Source organism: Aspergillus sclerotioniger (assembly GCF_003184525.1).
Source record: "Aspergillus sclerotioniger CBS 115572 chromosome Unknown BO94scaffold_6, whole genome shotgun sequence".
In the NCBI taxonomy this organism is placed as follows: domain Eukaryota; kingdom Fungi; phylum Ascomycota; class Eurotiomycetes; order Eurotiales; family Aspergillaceae; genus Aspergillus; species Aspergillus sclerotioniger.
In genome coordinates this window covers 312,826-331,714 of record NW_020290996.1, presented here as the reverse complement: position 1 = coordinate 331,714, position 18,889 = coordinate 312,826, and the positions used below count along the sequence as shown (strand labels likewise).

Below are 18,889 nucleotides of genomic sequence, written 5' to 3'. Positions count from 1 at the left end.
GCAGGCAACAATGCCTGCTATGTGTGGCTGGACAGCTGGGAGAACCGTGGATGAGAGACCCTGTTGCCACCAAACTCGCAATAAACCGCCGCAGACCCATGAATCGGGAAGGTCCTGACCAGGGCAGGGTTTCCGGCCGATCCAAAGGCTCCTCCGATGGGGCTGGATCCACAGTTGGCTTGTGCCCTGCGTCGCCTGGGCCACTGATATGGCTTCTGCCTCTCAGCCAACTTCCAGAACGGGTACCTCTCATGGTGGTGCCCATGACGTTTGCTTTCATTGCTCCTTCAACCCCGAAGCTTCCAGGCCCGGCATTGTCGGACAACCTGCAACTTGTTTATTCGCTCTCCGGGGATGCCTAGCGGGTCAACAGTGGCCCTCCATGCTTTTCCATGGTCAATGCAGTCCGGCAGATGCACTGGAACTGGCTGCATTCTGTTTCTATTTTTTCGATCTACTGTAAGACTGTGGAGGTGTAAGATATGACCTTGTCCTGTTTACCGGCAGACACCATGACGTTCCTTCATGTACCCACCCACTTTTGTGTATAAATATCGAGTGCACCCTGGCCATTTTCAGTTTGTTGCTCAGACTACGGCGGTCAAGACCCATATCAAAACAATCTTTATCCTACTGGCACCCAGTCCGTTCGCTTGCTACCTATCTAGCTGCCGCCCTCGTTCGCTTGTGCAAGTATGAAGAACCTTGCGACTCTCACAGCTTTCGCTGCGGGGGCTAATGCCCTTGTCGGCCGGAGCAACTCCTGCTGCTTTCACCTGACGGCCACTGGTGGTGCTTCTGGCACTGTTGGCCAGCTTGGTGATGGTCAGAACCGCATCGGCGGTGGACTGCCCGAGACCCAGTTCTGCATTGACTCCAACGGTGGTATCACTGATAGCAGCGGACGCGGTTGTGTTGTGACTAGTGAGCCATCCATCCAATCCCCCCGGGTTTAGGGCCGTATTAACCAAGTATACGTGGCAGGCTCGACCTCCCAGTTCCAGTGTGATTTGGGTAAAACCCCTATGTCGGGCTTCACCATTAGCTCTTCGGGTGAGCTGGAATACAATGGTGATGGAGACTTTGTTGGCTGCCAGACTGGCGACAACAATGAGTTGAACATCTACACTAATGAGGGCTCGTCCGTGACTGGCTGCGAGGACATCAAGTTGACGGCTGATTCTTGCTCGGGCTCTGGTGCCGGTGCTGTTGGTTCTAGCTCTGCTCCATCTTCGACCCCTGCACCCCAGTCCAGCCAACCGGCTGCTCCAGGCCCATCCTCTAGCGCTCCTGTTCCTGGCTCTGGTGCCTCGAGTACCTGGGTTCCCGGTGGTCCTGAATCTAGTGCCTCTGTCCCCGCTGGCCCTGGTCCCCAGTCTAGTGCCTCTGTCCCCGCTGGTCCTGGTCCTCAGTCTAGTGCATCTGTCCCATCTGGCCCTGGTCCCCAGTCTAGCGGGCCGGTGCCGGTAACGACTATCTATGTGACCGAAACCTACTGCGCTGCAGAGAGCTCTTCTGTGGTGCCTGTTCCCGTTGGTCCTGGGTCGTCTACTCCGGCGGGTTCTCAGCCGGCTCCCTCCGGATCTCCCGCTCCTCAGCCTTCGGAGACGCCATCCCCTCCCGAGACCTCCGGCACCCCTGCTCCTCAACCCTCTGAGACCCCATCCTACCCTCAGTCTTCGGAAACCCCTGTGCCCCAGCCTTCCGAGACGCCTTCCCCCCCTGAGACCTCCGGAACTCCTGCTCAGCCTTCTTCCGAGAGCCCTGCTCCTCAGCCGTCTGAGACTCCTTCCTCTGCCGAGACCTCCGGCACGCCTGCCCCTCAGCCTTCCTCTTACCCTCAAACCTCTGGCACTCCTGCTCCCCAGCCATCTGGGACTCCCTCGCCTGCCCAGAGCTCTGCGTCTCCCACCAGCCCCCAGGCATCTGGCACTCCTACCCAGTCGTCCTCTGCCAGCTGCCCAACCGATCTTTCGGGCGACTATGAGTACCCTCACTTGATCATCCCGGTCAACTCTTCTACACCTGACACCGCCTACGGTACTCAGTACTTCGGCACTGTCTCCTCCACCGTCTCGACCATCTTCAACTTCGACATTCCCTCTTCGGACTCTGGAAAGACGTGCAGTCTTATCTTCCTGTTCCCCACCAAGGCAGAGCTTGAGACCTCCGATTACACCTTTAGCGGAGATGGCAAGGTTGACTTCTCTTGGCTCGAGTCTGCTGCCAGCCAGTCGACTACTTACAACAACGCTCCTTCGGTCAAGCAGGACTACGGCGACTTCACCCTCTCGCCCGGCAACTCCTATCTTATTTCCTCTTTCTCCTGCCCGGCTGGCCAAACTGTCAGCTACGAGATGAAGGAAGCTGGTAGCACCTACCTCAACTTCTTCGAGGACTACAACCCCTCACCGTAAGTGTTCCTATACCGCGCGCTTTGTGAAACATGACTAACTTGTTACCCAGTCTCGGTTTGTACATCACCGTCTGCTAAGCTCGTCAGACCTGGTGATAGAACCCGGCATCACGCGAACATGATTAATGGACCCGTTAATTTGATTGTTTATTGAATATTCTATTTAGTTTTGAGACATGGCCATTCCTTTGATACTTAACGGAGCGCCGGATCGGGTCTTGGACCGAAGAGCCATTGATATTGAATTCAAAAGTGGCTATATCACGGTAATCTCTAGTACAGTGTACATTAAGAATACTACTCGGGTCTGATTCATCTGATTAATGGTCTTAATCTATGATACAAAAGATAAATGAAGGTAGCGTAATACAGAAAACATGCCATACGGATCCAAAAGGGCTTTGCTCAGTCGACCATATACACAGTATCAGTAGCCAATATCTACATACCAGATCAGGTGATCCCTCGATCAGGCATAGCGGTTGGCTCCGTCATCTTCCGCTATATCACCTTGTCTCTCACTTCATGTAAGCACCATCGAGCCATGATTAATCCAACTCTACATACTGCGATTTCTATTTCCGTCAGGAGAGTGGAGTGGCAGTGCAAGGCGTACATGAGAGTTCGTGACACCAACCACTCAGGCAGCACCGTTTTTCCTCGTCAATAGCGCAGTACTTTTCTCAATCAACAGTGCCCCACGGTGGCGTTATTAGTTCAGCCATCCAAGCCAGCCACGTCGTATTAGGAAGGCGAGGCCTGTCAAATCCCCGCCCATAATAATGTACCTTGACGTTCTGACAGCAGATATAGTACATAGGACCCCGAGGCTCATGCCAGACCGTATAACGATGAGCTTCAACCACAAACTACTCGTGGATAACGAAAGTGCGTCTCGCCATGGTATCTTCCCCAGACATGGGCGAGGAGGGTCCTCCGTGGGTATTGAAGTTTAAAGAGTGAATAATCGCCAGGTCACAAAAGCAAGCATCAAAACAGTTGTCAACCCTGGTGGGTTGTGTGTTCATTGCCGAGACTTTTAGCATTGCCTAGTAGGCAATCATCTGCCGTCGACTCAGACTGTGCTGTCTCAAAGGTAGCTAAATCAGCCGCCACCGCCATTGGATTATTATGGTGGCTTGCTTTGACTTTGAGGCACCCAAGCTCGTGAAGCGAAAGTTTTCACAGTCCTTCGCCCCTCTGACAAGTACCCATCAACGTCTAGCGGAGATACTAGCGCCTACCAGATACCCTGTAAATTCCCGTGGGGTATAGAGACGTGCCAAGCTATGGAATTACATACAGAGACGACCACGAAGGCAATCTGAAGCAAATGTAGCGATATGCATCAATTGACCGCTCGCTCATCCGGCCTGTGAGGTGCTTAAAAGAAGGGAAGGGGGAGTCGGGACAACGGTCCGGGCAGGGATCGCAGCGTCAAGACCCAAGCGCCGCGGGTTGTAGGAGTAGTGCCAGTGTGGGGAGCGTGTGAAGAGGAAGGGGAGGAGAGAGAAAGGTGAGACCCTTATCGCGTACAGGTTGTCGCCTGACACCATCAGTGTAACCATTGCAAGGCTGATGCTGTCTGTTTCAGCTCCCTAATACCGAAAGGCGTATTTGTCTGTCTGACAACGAGACTCTTGGACAGTTGATCTAGCCCCATGTAAGAACTCTGTTCGCCATTTAACAGGACCCCCCAGGTCGGACTTTTTCCAGCCATGCGATTTCTGAGATATAGCCAATCATCTGAACGATACTTCTTATCCATGTCAACCACGGGATAGAAATACCAAAGGCGAACCTATATCTGTGTTTGTCCATTTGCAAGAACAACCATGGCCCGTACGGAACCGATTGAAATGGAGTGTGTAACGCAGCACCTGACATTCGCTGGGAGCCCTATGATTTTGGGCAATAGCATCAGCGACATCAGTGATAGCACGGGTAATCTCAACAGCAGTGATAGTACAGGCAACAGCGACAGCAATGATAGCACGGGCAACAGCGACAGAGCCAGCAACCGCAGCACCAGCAGCAACAGAAGCAACAACAATAGACTTGATACTCAGGAAACGAGACTGGAGAGCGCAATGTTATACCAAATATCTTCGATGAATCGATTTTATACTCGAACCATCGTTCTGGTCTTCATCCCACCTCTCGTGGCCGCTTATTTCGTGGTCATATGGCTAGTGCTTCTGCGAAAAGGCGCCGATCCCGCGGTCAAATTTGCCTCTATTTCTGAACTATGGGTGTTTTACTCATGGTTTGTTATTTGTACATTCGGTATTGGATGGTCCAAATATGGACTCGCTGGCGTCGAGGTGGCGATGCTTCAAAGTCGCCTCGTGGACAAGAAGACCCTTTACATGCACAGTGGCAACAGCTGGAGCGGACCAGATGGCTGGATAAGTTGCTTAGGTCGCTTGCTCCGGGGCAAGGAAAGTCAAGTTCATCGCCTGTGGTACTTCCTATCAGCTCTCAGCCTGCTCCCGTTTGTCGCCCTCCCTATATCTGGTCTTTGCATGGAGTTGTCTGATGGATACATCTTCTCGTCCTCTGCGCCCTGGGTGATTGGCCGCCAGTGGGATAACTTCAACAACCGACAGCTAGATCAGATCAGCTCCCGGGCTCGAAGTCGATGGGAGACGGGAGCTTCGGCCGTCCTCCCCGGAATCGGCATTCTTCATACACCACCTCATACACGCCGTGAGAAGTTCAATGGCCTACGCAATCTCCCCAACATATTCCCCCTCGACGAATTGCCATCGGAATTCTTCATAAGTCCGCAGGCAAGAACACCATTCGACGGTTCCGCTTGGGGTCTGCGCATAGAGTACAACTGCTCGATAGTGCGCGACGCTTCGGAATTCACGATTATCTCGGACCGATCCAACATCATCAAGCAACCCACATCAAATAATATCACGGAAAGGGATGTGATTGTAAATGCCGGCTCTCAGGGTAATGTTTATGTCTCCAATAGCCGCAGCGGAGACTCTACGCGATCCCATAATCTTTTTGCTTATATCGAGATGGGCGTCAGCAACTCATCTAACCAGCCTCCAGCATACGACGGAGCAGAGCTCGAAACTGTCAATATCTTAGAGTTAGCTCTATGGCAAATGAGAACACAAAGCGGCTATGAAGAAGAGACGCAGGGCTTCCCGTTCGACGAAGGCATCGACGTACCACTGAAAGGCATGGGACAGCCCTTCATCCAGCTTCCCAACGGAACATTCACGAACAACGAAACTTTCTTCGAAGCCTACAATACAAGTGATGCGCTCGATGACTTTGCGTCTCCCGACAAGAAGATCCTATACCTAGCCCCGCCTATCGGGTTAAGATGCAATCGCCTCTCAACCCTCGGATTTGCAGAGCTCGCAGTGAAAGCCAGTACATATCATAACTTTACGAGAACACAACCGCCCGACTTTGATATAGGAAGAGAGGAAGGTCGAACGCCAATCTTTGGCTATACTACTCGTGACATACTCCGCTATCAATATTTGATGTACTTCGATTCAATTAATCTACCTCCCCCTAGAACAGTTTCCAACTCGGTCTACTATACCAGGTTCCTCCAAGCAGGTGAGCTCCAGCGGTCTGTGAAGCTAGCCCACGCGATGGACGCTTTTCAACTAATGTACGATGGCGTGACGAGTTTCGAGAATTCTTATCCCAACACGTACTTGACATCCTCGAAACCAGGAAAGGTCCTTACGCCCGGGGTAATCCCTGCTGTGTTTCCTGCCATCTTTTTTCTGATCTGGGCTATCGCTTGTATCGTCCTTGGGGCGAGATATGGGTTCGTTCGGCGCTGCTCCGATACATTGGATATACAATATCTGCTTGAACTCGACAAGTCAGACAAGGATGCACCGGATACCAAAGCACCTGAAAGCCGCTAAGACGAAGAAAGGTGATCCGAAATCAAATGGCAAGGTGACTTAGAATGGACAGGGGAAGGAGTTTTGACAGATGAAAACATTAATAGGTTTTTGACATCGCTTAGAAGACTTTGGGATTTAAAAATGTTGTTTAGATTTGGGTTCCATGGTATTATATCTATTGTAGAATAGCTTCATACTGACTGAGTTCAATAATTTTAGCCACCGAATAGAATCTTCCAAGTTCCTACTAAGACAGTCACATAGCTTCGAAAATAATCTGAAGCTAGTATAAAAAAAAGCATTGGTGAGGTAATATAGTGATTCTGCGCATCGGAAATAGTAATTGCTATTCGAATAACTATACAACAGCGGAGGGGGTTTATCTCAGAAAGTAACTATTCGAAAAGCAAAACACAATCTATGATTTGCGCATTGCATATCTCAGCTGAATGCTACTTACAAAAGACGTCATGAACTAACAATAGAAGTTCTGTAAACCCACCCACCACCCACACAATAACAACTCACACCTCACTCGACCGACTAAACGCACCCGGATCTCTAGAAATAGAATCCAATCTCACGGTTCCACGGTGTCCAGAAGCCATCGCAGCCTCATACGATAACCGATATTCCTCGATACCGTCAGCAAAGTAAGCTCTTTTTTCTGTCCAGCCGGTCAGATGTCGGATCTTGTCCGAGGAGACCCATTGCGAGTAATTGAGGATGGCGTCGACCATTCCCGGGATGATACCGTCGAGGGGTTTGGGTGGGGTGTATTCAATGGAGAGGTTATAGGATTTGGCGACGGCGTTGCAGATTTCGGCGGTGGTTTCGTATCGTGCGTTGGAGATGTTGAAGGCTTGGTTGATGATTTGGTCGCGCTGGGGATGTTCAGCTAGGGCGACGTAGACGGAGGCGCAGTCATCGACGTGGGTGCCGTGGACTATGACGTTGGGGTTTGCGGGGATGGGGAGGACGCCGGTGTGCTTGTGGGTTTCTGCGAGGGAGAAGATGGGGCCGTAGTTGCTGGATCCGTAGCCGTAGACTGGGGTAGGGCGGGTTATGGTGATGTCGAAGGGTTGGTTGGCGCTGGTGTGGAGGAGGTTGGCGCTGGCTTGCGTTCGGGGGAGGAGGAGGGGGAGGCCGTTTAGTGGGCTGGTTTCGGTGTGAGGGGTGAGGGTTGGATCGTTGTGGTGGGCTGTCATGCCGTAGTCTTTGCATCCGCTTGAGAATAGGACTAGAGGGCGGATTCCGGCTTGGTTGCTGCTGCATTGTCCGATGTGTAGAAGCATTGAGTGCACTTCTTTGAAGTGTTTGGTGTAGTTGGACCAGTCTTCTGTGTTGGAGACGACGACGTCGAAGACGGGGTGAGTGAAGTGCTTTGATTTGGATTCGGGTGATGGTCCAAAGTCTTCAGGGGCGCCGATGAGAGGGTGGATTTCATGTTTGGCTAGGTCTGAGGCATCTTCGGCTCTGCGGATCAAGCCGTACGTCGTCCAGCCGGCCCTGGCGAAAGCCTTTGCAACGGCGTTTCCGATATAGCCGTTGGCTCCAGTGATGAGGACTGTGCGTCGATGCATATTGCTGGGGGTTGGATAAGTAAGAGATTTAGGCTTGATGTTCGGGCTGTTTGATTTGGAGAGGGTTATTCTAAAGGGGCTCCGGCCCTCTTATAGCAAGGATCGGAGGAGATATCCCATCCGATGAGGCATTTTCGTCCAGCCTAAGCCCCGTATATGCTCGAGAGGGGGCAATATCGGAGTAACCAAGGCAAGTAATCGTGTAGACTCGCAGCGCTCATAGTTGTCATGTAGCGCTAAACCCAAGCCGGTCAAGCCATGGCCAGCTCGTGTTGGGCTAACGGCTTTGGGAACCCCCAAGATGAGACTCCATCAAGAAGTGGTATAGTGGTAGCACGTTATATGGTACCATTCCAGACACTGTGTTCTGTGATAGGCAAGTTTGGGAGCATTCGTTCTAGTATTTCATTGGCCGAAGCGTTGGTCAGAAGACCGTTGCCTATCAGACCTGTCCGAAATCACCCAGCAACTCTATAAGTCGGCGTGATTCTTGGGAATAGGAAGCCTCAGGTACAGAGAAATCCCCATACAAAGTTCTATCATCATGACACCCCGGGCTTCTTGTATGGGAGAGGCAACTGGTAAGGTAGACGGCCAACCCGGAGTCCCGATCCATTCGGGACTCGCAAATAGTTCGAACTATTTGCTGTGCCTGTTGACGAACAGCCTGGTCGGGGGCATGGGCGGAAGCAACAGACAAAGCAGACATAATGCCGAGAAATAGGAAGTGGGGATCTGTGGGTGCATTTGTCTGCATTAATGCCATAGAAGTGGCAACTTCGGTCTCGAGCATTTGGTTTCCGTGAAAATCAGTCTCGGGCCGGCAGTTGCTCCCTGTAGGTGATCGGGACAGGCTGCCAGCAATGTGGCCATCACTCAGCAGGGTATGCCCAAGGTCCAAAATGTGTTTGAAATCCAGAGAGCCGTTCTCGTCATGCTTTCCGATATTCCGAGACTCCGCCATGAGACGGAATTTCAAAAGAAAGCTGCAGGTAGCTAGGACATAGTAGTCGCCGGTGTCATGAGTTGAGATGTCAAAGCTAAGATAGTGGTTGAATGCCAGGATCCAAGTGTCCAGCTCAGCCAATTCCTGTGCCAACAAGCGCTTTGTCTGATCTGCCACAAACACCTGCTTGTTGGGACCAGGGGAAACTTTGATTAGCGTTGCAAGATACCTTCTGTGAATCATCTTCTGCATTAAATTGCCCAAGTGTGTGCGAGCATCTTCGAGATGGGTGAAAGTATCCAGGGGTTTTGATTGACTCCCATTGAGCCCGAAAAACCGTGCGCAATCATTGGGGTCAAAATGTGTCATTTGGCACATCAGTCGAGTGAAGAGCCAGCGGAAGATAGGCTCACACTGTTTTAATAGCTTTCCAGACCGTCTTGCCTCTTGGAATAGCTTGTATCCAGACTGTAGGTGACGTAGCGCGGCCTCAGTGTGTCCTTGGGAGGTCTCTAGACAAACAAACAGAAAACAGGCTATCAGGAAAATAGGGCTTGGTTCACCAGCGGTTTCTAGATTGCGCAGAACAAGCCCACGTAGTGCCTTACCATAGTGTTGCATTGCGTATACGTTTAACTCGGGGTTGGAAGCGCGCACCGCACCATCGCGATATATCTCGTATAACCTTCCCATCGCGATCATTGCATGCCTTAAGGCAGGTTCTCGGAGTATATCATCGTGTGTGAATGGCTCCATTAGATCATCGGGGAAGCAAGCCTTCCCCCATAGGTAAAAAGACTCGAGTGCACGCTGATCTCGAAGATCTTCTAATGGGCGGTGCAAAGCCCCTGTGGAGGAAATGAGGTCTGACACATAGTACGTTATGTGGAATGGCTTTGGGTGATTATCCTGGGGCTTCTGGTAGCCAGCGCAATGGCGTTTTGCCGAAATGCATCTGTTGCAGACCGGCTTTTGCTCGTCGCATTTGACTCTCCTTGTCCTTATCCCGGATATCAGCCAGGGCCACTCATCAAGCTAACAGTGAAGAGAAAGACGAACTTGCAAGTAAGGCATCCCGTCCGAGCCTTGCAGATCAACATTCGGGAGCGTTTGGGTGCATTATTTAGCGCCTTACCGCGGGGGTCCATTGCCTCTGACGTCTGCTCTACTAATAGTAGAAAATGATGCCTGTCAGTAGTCTTTTGTCGTGAGTGTAGAGATTAGTTATTGTCAACTCTCGCGTATTATTAATCACCTCGATGCATCCATGTCAGCTCACTAGCTCTTTTGGTGCTAGCTTTGGCATTCTTGACGGGGGGTCTGTGATAAGCTGATTGGCCGGGGTGGATTGTCGAATCAGGCGGCAACCCTTTTGGTGGATGAGATGAGAACTACCAGTAAAACACGGTTATAAGCAACACCCGATATAGGGAATCCTCCATTACAAGCAACTGGCCACCGTGTTCAAATTGCTACACCATACAAAATTGCTTCATCCTCCATTACTAGCAAATTGCTAAGATCCTGACCTTCCCCCATACAAAATTGCCTATATTGGATGCTCGGAATAGCTAATTTGAACGTCATTATTCAGGAATCATGCCAAAGCAGACCTCCAAACAAACGCGATGTTGCATTTCTAACAGCCAAAAAGCTGCTCTACGCACTCAACACCAGTTGAAGCCTCAGCTCACTAATATCGACCTTATCAAGTGGTTCGAAGCCACGTACAACCAGCGGATTGCTCCCTCCTCCGTATCCCGTATCCTGTCTCCCCGATGTGATTATCTTGATGCTATTCCCGACCACCGATTGAATGATAAACGACGTCGAACAGAGTTGTGGCCAGAGCTAGAGGCAGCAGTTATTGACTGGCTTGAACGCGCGCAATCCTATATTACTATCTCACAAGAAGTCATACGCGAGAAAGCAAAGCAATACTGGCCGATTATCTATCCTGATAAGATGATGCCGTCATTCAGCAACGGTTGGCTTCGAGGCTTCCAATATAGGAAGAATATCAAGAATTTCAAGCAATACGGAGAGGGCAGGGAGATAACACTGGGAAATGATGCTGAAGACCAGATGATCTTGATACGCAAAGCACTACGTGTTTACGCGCCTTGTGATATCTTCAACTGTGATGAGACTGGCTTATATTGGAGAATGCCTCCGGATCGTGGTCTTTCTACGCGTTCAATCCCTGGACGTAAGAAAGATAAGGCACGTATCAGTATACACTTCTGCTGCAATGCTGATGCCTCTGAGCGCCTTCCTTTATGGTTTATTGGTACAGCAAAGAAGCCTCGAGTCTTCCAAGCAGCAGGTATAAACCCAGAGAATCTAGGTTGCAAATGGCGAAGCAATCGAAAGAGTTGGATGACTACTGCAATCTTCAAAGAATGGCTTCTTTGGTTTGACCAGAGAATGGTTGGCCGGCAGGTTGCTTTATTATGTGATAACTTCTCATCTTATCTTGCTGCGTACGAAGAGGTTAAATCACAGTTATCAAATACTCTGATTATATGGCTGCCACCCAATTCAACATCACGATACCAGCCACTTGATCAAGGCATCATCCGGACCTGGAAGGCTTACTGGAAACGGCAATGGCTGGTTTATATGATGACTGAATATGACCGGGGATACGATCCTATAACTACGATGAACCTTTTGCAAGCGCTCCGTTGGTCAATATCTGCATGGAATCTTGATTTGAAAGATGATACAATCCGCCACTGCTTTACACGCGCGCTTTCAGATGACACTTATAATCCTATGCCTGACTCTGCTATCCTACATGATTTGACTGCTAGTCTACAGAAGTTGCAGAATACTGCACGGATTCAAGATATGATGCAGCTTGACCAGTTCTTGAATCCTTTAGAAGAGCAGGTTCATGATGCAACTACTGATATTGATGATGTTGTTCTAAGCCAGTACACTGCAGTTGAAGATGAGGTTGAAGAGGATGATGAAATGATAGAGCCTCTACCATTTATATCATCTACTAGGGCCCTGCAGGCATTATATGACCTCCGCTTGTACGAAGAACAACAAAATGATGCTAATCAAGCATCTCTACACTCGCTAGCATGCCAGGAACGTGATATTCTTCGAAGAAAGGTGTTAAACACGCAGCAAAGTGATATTCGTGGCTACTTTAGGTAGAATATTCAATATAAGGAAGACCTCGATATAAGCAATTTGGTGGCGTGTCTCATATAATTGCTTATAACCGTGTTTTACTGTAGTACTAGAGTATGCACTGACTCCACTATTACCCCAACCCTCGATCTTAGTCTAGGGTAGGTACTTGTCAAGTTTAAGAAAGTGCCAAAGGCATGTTGAGAATGTTTACTTTACCCTATCCACGATGGGTACACGTGGACAGCCAACCCCGCCAGTTTTGGCCTTTCAATTATTCCCAGCATAGACCTCGTGTCACCAGAACTCTTGGGAAAGGATCATAATCCTCCGATAGACAAGAGATATCATGCAAGAAGCATCCTCATCGTTGTCCATCACCCATGGCCCCTCCGAGCCAGCGCTTATCCCATTCTCCATTGGCCAACTGCTCGATCACCAAGCAGCCAAGTACCCTACCCACGAGGCTGTCGTTTTCCCAACAGAAGGCATCCGATACACTTACCATGAGCTGAGCCATCGAGTGCAGACTGTTTCCAAAGCTCTTCTGGCGCACGGAATTTCCGCAGGGGATCGAATCGGGGTCTTTTCGGGCAATTGTGCGCAATATGTGGAGGTATTCCTAGCAGTCACGCGGATCGGGGCGATAACCGTGCTTCTTAACACCGCGTATTCCTCTATAGAGTGTCAGAATGTGCTGAAGGAAACTGGTAAGCATCGTTCCAATCCAACTGAATAGATTTCAATTGGTGACCCAGCAGGATGCTCGATGCTTTTCACTTCATCACATATCGGCCAGCGGGGTCTGGCATCAAATATAGGGGATATCAGATTGTTGATGGAAAAGAATAAACTGCCAGACTTGAAGGAGATTGTCCTACTTCAGTCACATGGTCCACCTTCAGAATACCGGCTGTATGAAGACTTCCTCAATCAAGCGAGTCGGAGGCCGGAAATCGGGCTGAGCGAAGAAGTGGACAGTGACCAGACATGTACATTTCAATTCACCAGTGGGACCACCGGAGCACCCAAGATTGCCATGCTGACTCACAGGTAGGAGCACATCAGTTTTATCTCTATTTCTTCCCCCTTATGTTTTTAGATGGCTTCATGCTAACTCCGCCTGGGCAGAAATGTCATCAACAACGGCAATCTGATCGGCCACCGTCTACAGCTAACACCCGAAGATGTGGTCTGCTGTCCTTACCCTCTCTTTCATATATTCGGTCTTGTCATTGGTCTTCTTTCTTGCCTCACGCATGGTGCCACAGTTGTATACCCATCACCAACATTTGATCCAGCAGCAGTTCTCCAATCCATCGTCCAAGAAAGCTGTACCGGCCTTCATGGAGTGCCGACCATTTTCATTGCTCTACTGGAGAGATACCACCATCTCAATCTTGATTCAATTCACATCCGAACAGGTCTGATTGGAGGTGCCCCGATTCCAGCTGCGCTGATCAAAGATGTGCAAAGAGCCTTTGGGTTCGAAGATTTGACAGTCGCCTATGGTAGGTAGCTAGATACACCATCGTAATTTAACCAACACTTACATGGTAATCGTGTTAACCAGTAAGCATAGGAACGACCGAAACATCGCCCATCAGTTTCATGTCTCGGGCCTCGGATCAGCCAGACGATGGTGTTGTAATTCACAATGCGTTGCTCCCTCACACGTCGGCCAAGATTGTCGACCTAGAGGGTAAAGTGGTTCCTCGAGGAGTCCGTGGGGAGCTATGTATAGCGGGTTATCTGGTTCAAGAAGGATACCATGAAAATCCGACGAAGACTGCAGAAGCCCTCAGACCGGACGCGTCTGGAATTGTATGGATGCATTCAGGGGACGAAGCACTCGTTAATGAAGACGGCCACTGTTTGATCACGGGGAGAATCAAAGACATCATCATTCGCGGTAAATCAACACACACCGACCGGCTTGATGAGGCTCAGACTGACTTTTATATACAGGAGCGGAGAATATCTATCCCGCGGAGATCGAAGAGCGCCTGAACGAACACCCTGCTATCTCGCAAGCCTGTGTAGTTGGGGTGCAGCACAGGCTTCTCGGAGAAGAAGTAGCAGCCATTCTTCAGCCGGCTCTAGACCAGCCCCGTCCATCGCGCCAGACGATCATTGACTGGGTGCAGACTACGCTAGGGACTCAGAAAGCACCTTCCTGGATATTTTGGCTAGGGGATGACGGTAATCCCAAAGCATTTCCCATCACAGAAAGTGGGAAGATAAAGAGGATAGAAGTGGCGGATTTGAGCAACCAGTTGCTTGCAAAGAAAATGCCATCAGGGTATATGGGCCCTTCTGGGTTGATGGACCCAACGACAAGGCCGCCCTGGACAACTGAGCCAGAGAAGAGGAACAAGTTCTGCCTACTCTCATGAACGCATTGATCCCATTTGTGGCGGCCCTGGACTACGCCACGGCGGGGTGACTAGCTTGTTAGTGGATAGATCGCTAGTGCTTGTCATAGAATAGAAGAAGACTAAGCTCTATGCAGCATTTAGAGAAGGCTTTATTGGTAAATACCATTGGCAAACCTGAAGGGCGATCAGCCTCATCCTCCGGAAGGATTGAACATTTCCGCAGTAGATACCTCTGGGACGGAGGAGGTTCCTATTCCAATGATGACTCTGACATTGGGTTGTTGTATCCACAGAGCCCAGATTTTCCCCACGAGGACCATCAGTCCGCCGATGGGCCCGCACTGTTAGAAACTGGCTAGCCACTTACCCAGTGCCTAGTAAGGTTGACCCGAGGGGCAGACATATAGAGTCTAGACAGGGGTTGTTCAAAGAAGTGCCATTTCAGCATGGCCCATGGGCTGTGTGGACTGTTTGGACTGTGTACAGAACTGACAAAAAAGTAGAAGGAACCGCTGAGAATGTACAGAACTTACATAATCAGGTATCGAAAGATGATACATGTCGCTGCGCAGCGCTTATCGTGTATTTCTGTATCATAACAAATGCAGTACGGGAACTGGCTGTCAAGTACTATCTGAGTGATCAACTTGCACCTTTTTCCACCATGGACTATCATCCTAGAGTTCTAAGCAGCTCAGGACCCAGATGATACTGCCTTGATCGATAATCATACTATATACTGAATCTGACAATCAACGCTTCAATCATGAATCGTCATTTGAACACCGGATCGTATCCTAATCTCCTACCTGATTATGCTTTTTCCAAGAGACAAGGCGACGGTCGAGCCAATGTCCGCAGTACCCTGTCTCAGGTGGGTCGGCCAAAGAGCTGCAGGCAGCGAGTATTCAGACTTCCCCCGTATTTAGTCGCCCAGTGCCCCGTGTTTCGCCTCCTTTTTATTCTCATTGGCAGGCGACTGAGAAGGGATTTCCTCCAGCTTTCTTTATTTGTCCTGTGCCGGGCAGATCGCCAGCTTGCAGTTGACACCTCAACTGCCTACAGCCACACCTCACGTGCTCCCATTTCTGCGTGCCCTCCGGTCGCGCCAACCTGCTCTTTTCAAAGACATTAAGCGCTCGAGGAGAGCTACCAGAATATTATATTCCCCAGACGTAAAGACGAAGATACTAGTGCCATCAACTATTGCATTGTGTCTCAATTAAAGTGGACCCTGACCCGATGGACCGTCTTTCCGACAAGCTGCCCTTCTCCAAGCGGCGCCTGAAGCAGCGGGTCATTCTCTCGTGAGCATTAACCCCCCCAGAAATGGGAATGCTGCCTCCTTGCTAATGTGACCCGCTCCTGGCAGATACGTCTTTGACTATGTCATCCTTATGTAGGTGCCCACTGTTGACAGACTATGCGCCAGCATTTGCTAACTAATGATCATGGCGGTAGTGCGTGTATTGGAGGTTTCTATGTTCTCGATTCCATTGAGCCATTCCACCAGCACTTCTCATTGCGAAACATCTCAATCCAGTATCCCTATGCCGTCCACGAACACATAAGCATACAGGAGGCTCTCTGTATCTCCGGCCTCGGGCCGTTAGTCATTATTGCCGTTTATACACTTTTTATCGACGGGCTTTTCTCCCATCATAAAACGCAACATCCGGTGTCTGGCAAGAGGAAATTCACTGGTCCATATCGGTGGAAAGATCGGCTATGGGAGCTCAATTGTGGTATTCTTGGGCTCCTGCTTTCACAAGGGTTGGCTTTTGTCATTACTCAAGTGTTGAAAAATGCCTGTGGGAAACCCAGACCTGACTTTATTGATCGGTGTCAGCCTCGCGCCGGAAGCCATGACGCAATACCCGGACTGTCGAACTCTACCATCTGTACGGGTGACCATGCGCTGATCAAAGATGGCTTTCGTTCGTGGCCTTCAGGTACGACAGCACTTCCAATTCCGAGTGTGTCTCATGCTAATCCACAATTCTAGGACATAGTAGCTGTGAGGAAGACCATTCCCCCGTATGTGTGGTAAATATGCATTGCAGACTAACACCTTTTCATAGCGTCGTTTGCTGGGTTGTTCTACCTGTCGCTCTGGCTTAGTGGAAAGCTACATATCATGGATAACCGAGGCGAAGCCTGGAAGACACTTCTGGTTATGATCCCGTGTCTTGCAGCGACACTTGTTGCGGTGACTCGTATTATGGATGCAAGGCACCACCCTTTCGATGTTATCAGTGGATCACTTCTAGGTATCATCTGCGCCTGCATCTCCTACCATCAGTATTTCCCTTCCCTCAACGAGCCCTGGAAGAAGGGACGCGCATATCCCATTCGGACGTGGGGCAGGGAGCCGGTGCCACCCGCTGATCCCGTCCCTCTGACGGGTAACGATGGAAGCACCGCCGCTTTGAGGAATATCGAGGAAGAGCGACTGAACCACGGTACCCAGTCGACGGCGACAGGTGGTGCTCCCGATGGATCCTTGTTCCTACCAGAATCGAATCCCTACGTTACGAATAGGTACAACTATCGGAGACACGACGAGGATGGGACCTGGTCATCTTCCAGTGAGGATGTTGCTGGAGGCTATGAAATGCAACCTGGATATACGAGAACACAGAATCCAGCATTGGGTGAGCCGTCGTCGCGATACGATATTGACACGGCATACCGCTCCCAAACCCCACAGGTGGTACTTGGGGCCACCGCTGTCCACGCGCCTTCAGCGGCAGTGGCCGCTCCTCCGGACAGAGGACGGGATCTGACAGACATGCAGTATCGGGAAGCATAAGATATGAGTTGTAGAAACTTTGGATATGAGTGTACGGAGTATTTGTTGCCAGTTCGTAGATTTGTTTTGTCGCATCTAGATCTTTGGATAGTGGAGCTACCGATCATGAAACCGGGCGGGCTTGCTGAAATCGATGGAATTGCGGTGGGAATAGTCGCCGAACTAACTCAGGTCCTCCTCGTGTAGCGAGACAGTCGCACCTTTTCATGTTTCTCTCCTTGCTTCAGCTATTCTTAGTTGTCACCACTTGCTGAGTTGCGAGCGCCTTCCTGTTCCTGGGCGCGAAGGGCGCTCAACCGTGGCTCGAGACCCTCGTGGCAGCCCGCCCCACCCACCACGGCCGAGCTATGGCAACGGTCGGGTAGGTAAACATTGATTAAGAATCATGATGGATGATCATTGATCATCAGGGATGGAAACGAGGGTCTCATTTGTGCTGATTGGTGAGACAAGGGTGCTAATGATGAACCGACCAAGGCACTCAGACTTGCTCGAGTGCTGCAATGGTCATGGTTGGACAGATGGATCCAGCGCGATCCCAGCCACCCCGCAGTGTGAAACTGTGAATCGCCCAGCCTCCTCTGGCTTTCTCCGACTCGCATATCCATCCCCGTCGGGTTCTTTTTCTTCTGCATCTCTCCTCCATGCTGCCTTGGGTTTGGATGCATCATCCGTGCCTTGCTTTCTCTACCACCTAACTGGGTGGGTTGTGCCTTTGAATTGGGCTACATCTGATCGGCACCTAATCAATTCCTTTCTATACGTTGTCTGGCGCAACACCATATTATCCGTTGACCTAGTGCCCTGCCCACAGCGCCAGGTTCCGTGTGATCGTTCCCGACTCTGACATTCTCCGTGCCTCGTGTGATGACGTTGTAGCTGCCTCACGACCAGTCCGCACTACTGCCTTTGTCTACGCCTCTGAACGCCTCCGAGCAACTAATCCTAGTATCTAAGCTGCATTCTGAGAAGATTAAATCGCAATTTGCGTCAATCCGGCAAGATGATTGGCAGCTTTTTCTTCATTTGCAACCGCGTTCTGGAGCTTATCTTCCTGATTCCGATCATTGGAATGATGGTGAGTGCATTCCAACCTTAACCTAATCTTCGCATGACGTCTCCCCGATCTACGAGTCACTTTGTCTGACAACATCAATCCCAGGCATACTTTGTCAATGGCTACCTCAATGCGAACCAGATCACCCCGGCCTATATCCTTGTTCTCTTCATCGTCAGCGTCATTGCGGCCTTCTGGTGCATCGATACCCTCATCCGCTTCTCGACCACCAAGCGCTCTGCCATGTTCGTCGCTTTCGTTGACCTCCTCTTCTTCGGTGCATTTATTGCGGGTGTCTACGAGCTGCGCTTTATTGCGGGAGCCACTTGCTCTCACTGGGATGGAGGTTCGGTGTACATCTCCCTTGGACCCTTCGGATACTATGGCTACCGGTCCGGCAACCCCCTGTCCTTCCATATCAACAAGACATGCGCGATGCTGAAGGCTTGCTTTGCTTTGGGGATCATCGAAGTTGTCTTCTTTTTCTGGACTGCCATTCTAGCACTTGCCATCTATCGGCGACCGGAGGTTGTTGTCAAGGAGACCACTGTCCGGAGGAGGAGTCACAGCAGTCGACGGGGCCACCGGCGCCACAGCAGCTCGGGTCGGCGGCAGCAGTATGTGGTATAGGAGGGTTTCTTACGACTCGATGGA

The 18,889-nt window shown here is 50.4% G+C and overlaps 7 protein-coding genes across 7 annotated transcripts; 5 read left to right on the top strand and 2 right to left on the bottom strand.

Moving 5' to 3' along the window:
• The first annotated feature begins 488 nt into the window (after positions 1–488).
• BO94DRAFT_343833 (putative GPI anchored cell wall protein) lies at positions 489–2,623 on the top strand. Its single transcript, XM_025607058.1, has 3 exons — positions 489–924; positions 985–2,413; positions 2,467–2,623. The coding sequence occupies exons 1-3, from the start codon at positions 696–698 to the stop codon at positions 2,492–2,494; spliced, it is 1,686 nt and encodes a 561-aa protein (XP_025470232.1). The 5' UTR covers positions 489–695; the 3' UTR covers positions 2,495–2,623.
• A 1,195-nt stretch (positions 2,624–3,818) lies between these two features.
• Positions 3,819–6,591, top strand: BO94DRAFT_343724 (uncharacterized protein). Its single transcript, XM_025607054.1, has 3 exons — positions 3,819–3,932; positions 4,011–6,010; positions 6,084–6,591. Exons 2-3 carry the CDS (start codon positions 4,252–4,254, stop codon positions 6,113–6,115), a joined length of 1,791 nt encoding a protein of 596 aa, XP_025470231.1. The 5' UTR covers positions 3,819–3,932; positions 4,011–4,251; the 3' UTR covers positions 6,116–6,591.
• On the bottom strand, positions 6,590–8,116 carry BO94DRAFT_343725 (NAD-dependent epimerase/dehydratase family protein). The gene has a single exon (XM_025607055.1). The coding sequence runs from the start codon at positions 7,893–7,895 to the stop codon at positions 6,837–6,839; it is 1,059 nt and encodes a 352-aa protein (XP_025470230.1). The 5' UTR covers positions 7,896–8,116; the 3' UTR covers positions 6,590–6,836.
• A 221-nt stretch (positions 8,117–8,337) lies between these two features.
• On the bottom strand, positions 8,338–10,035 carry BO94DRAFT_621861 (Zn(II)2Cys6 transcription factor domain-containing protein; the record flags this gene model as incomplete). Its single annotated transcript, XM_025617025.1, has 2 exons — positions 9,901–10,035; positions 8,338–9,841 (listed from the first exon to the last, which is right to left on the bottom strand). The coding sequence occupies exons 1-2, from the start codon at positions 9,987–9,989 to the stop codon at positions 8,338–8,340; spliced, it is 1,593 nt and encodes a 530-aa protein (XP_025470229.1). The 5' UTR covers positions 9,990–10,035.
• Positions 10,036–12,337: 2,302 nt separating this feature from the next.
• BO94DRAFT_511011 (acyl-CoA synthetases /AMP-acid ligases II) lies at positions 12,338–14,524 on the top strand (the record flags this gene model as incomplete). The annotated part of the gene is made up of 5 exons (XM_025609750.1): positions 12,338–12,698; positions 12,747–13,041; positions 13,120–13,499; positions 13,571–13,900; positions 13,957–14,524. The coding sequence occupies 5 exons, from the start codon at positions 12,338–12,340 to the stop codon at positions 14,382–14,384; spliced, it is 1,794 nt and encodes a 597-aa protein (XP_025470228.1). The 3' UTR covers positions 14,385–14,524.
• A 1,084-nt stretch (positions 14,525–15,608) lies between these two features.
• Positions 15,609–17,178, top strand: BO94DRAFT_582849 (phosphatase PAP2 family protein; the record flags this gene model as incomplete). Its single annotated transcript, XM_025615506.1, has 5 exons — positions 15,609–15,673; positions 15,739–15,765; positions 15,828–16,318; positions 16,372–16,383; positions 16,448–17,178. 5 exons carry the CDS (start codon positions 15,609–15,611, stop codon positions 17,176–17,178), a joined length of 1,326 nt encoding a protein of 441 aa, XP_025470227.1.
• Positions 17,179–18,015: 837 nt separating this feature from the next.
• Positions 18,016–18,887, top strand: BO94DRAFT_343546 (uncharacterized protein). The gene is made up of 2 exons (XM_025607053.1): positions 18,016–18,256; positions 18,341–18,887. Exons 1-2 carry the CDS (start codon positions 18,182–18,184, stop codon positions 18,863–18,865), a joined length of 600 nt encoding a protein of 199 aa, XP_025470226.1. The 5' UTR covers positions 18,016–18,181; the 3' UTR covers positions 18,866–18,887.
• The last annotated feature ends 2 nt before the right edge of the window (positions 18,888–18,889 follow it).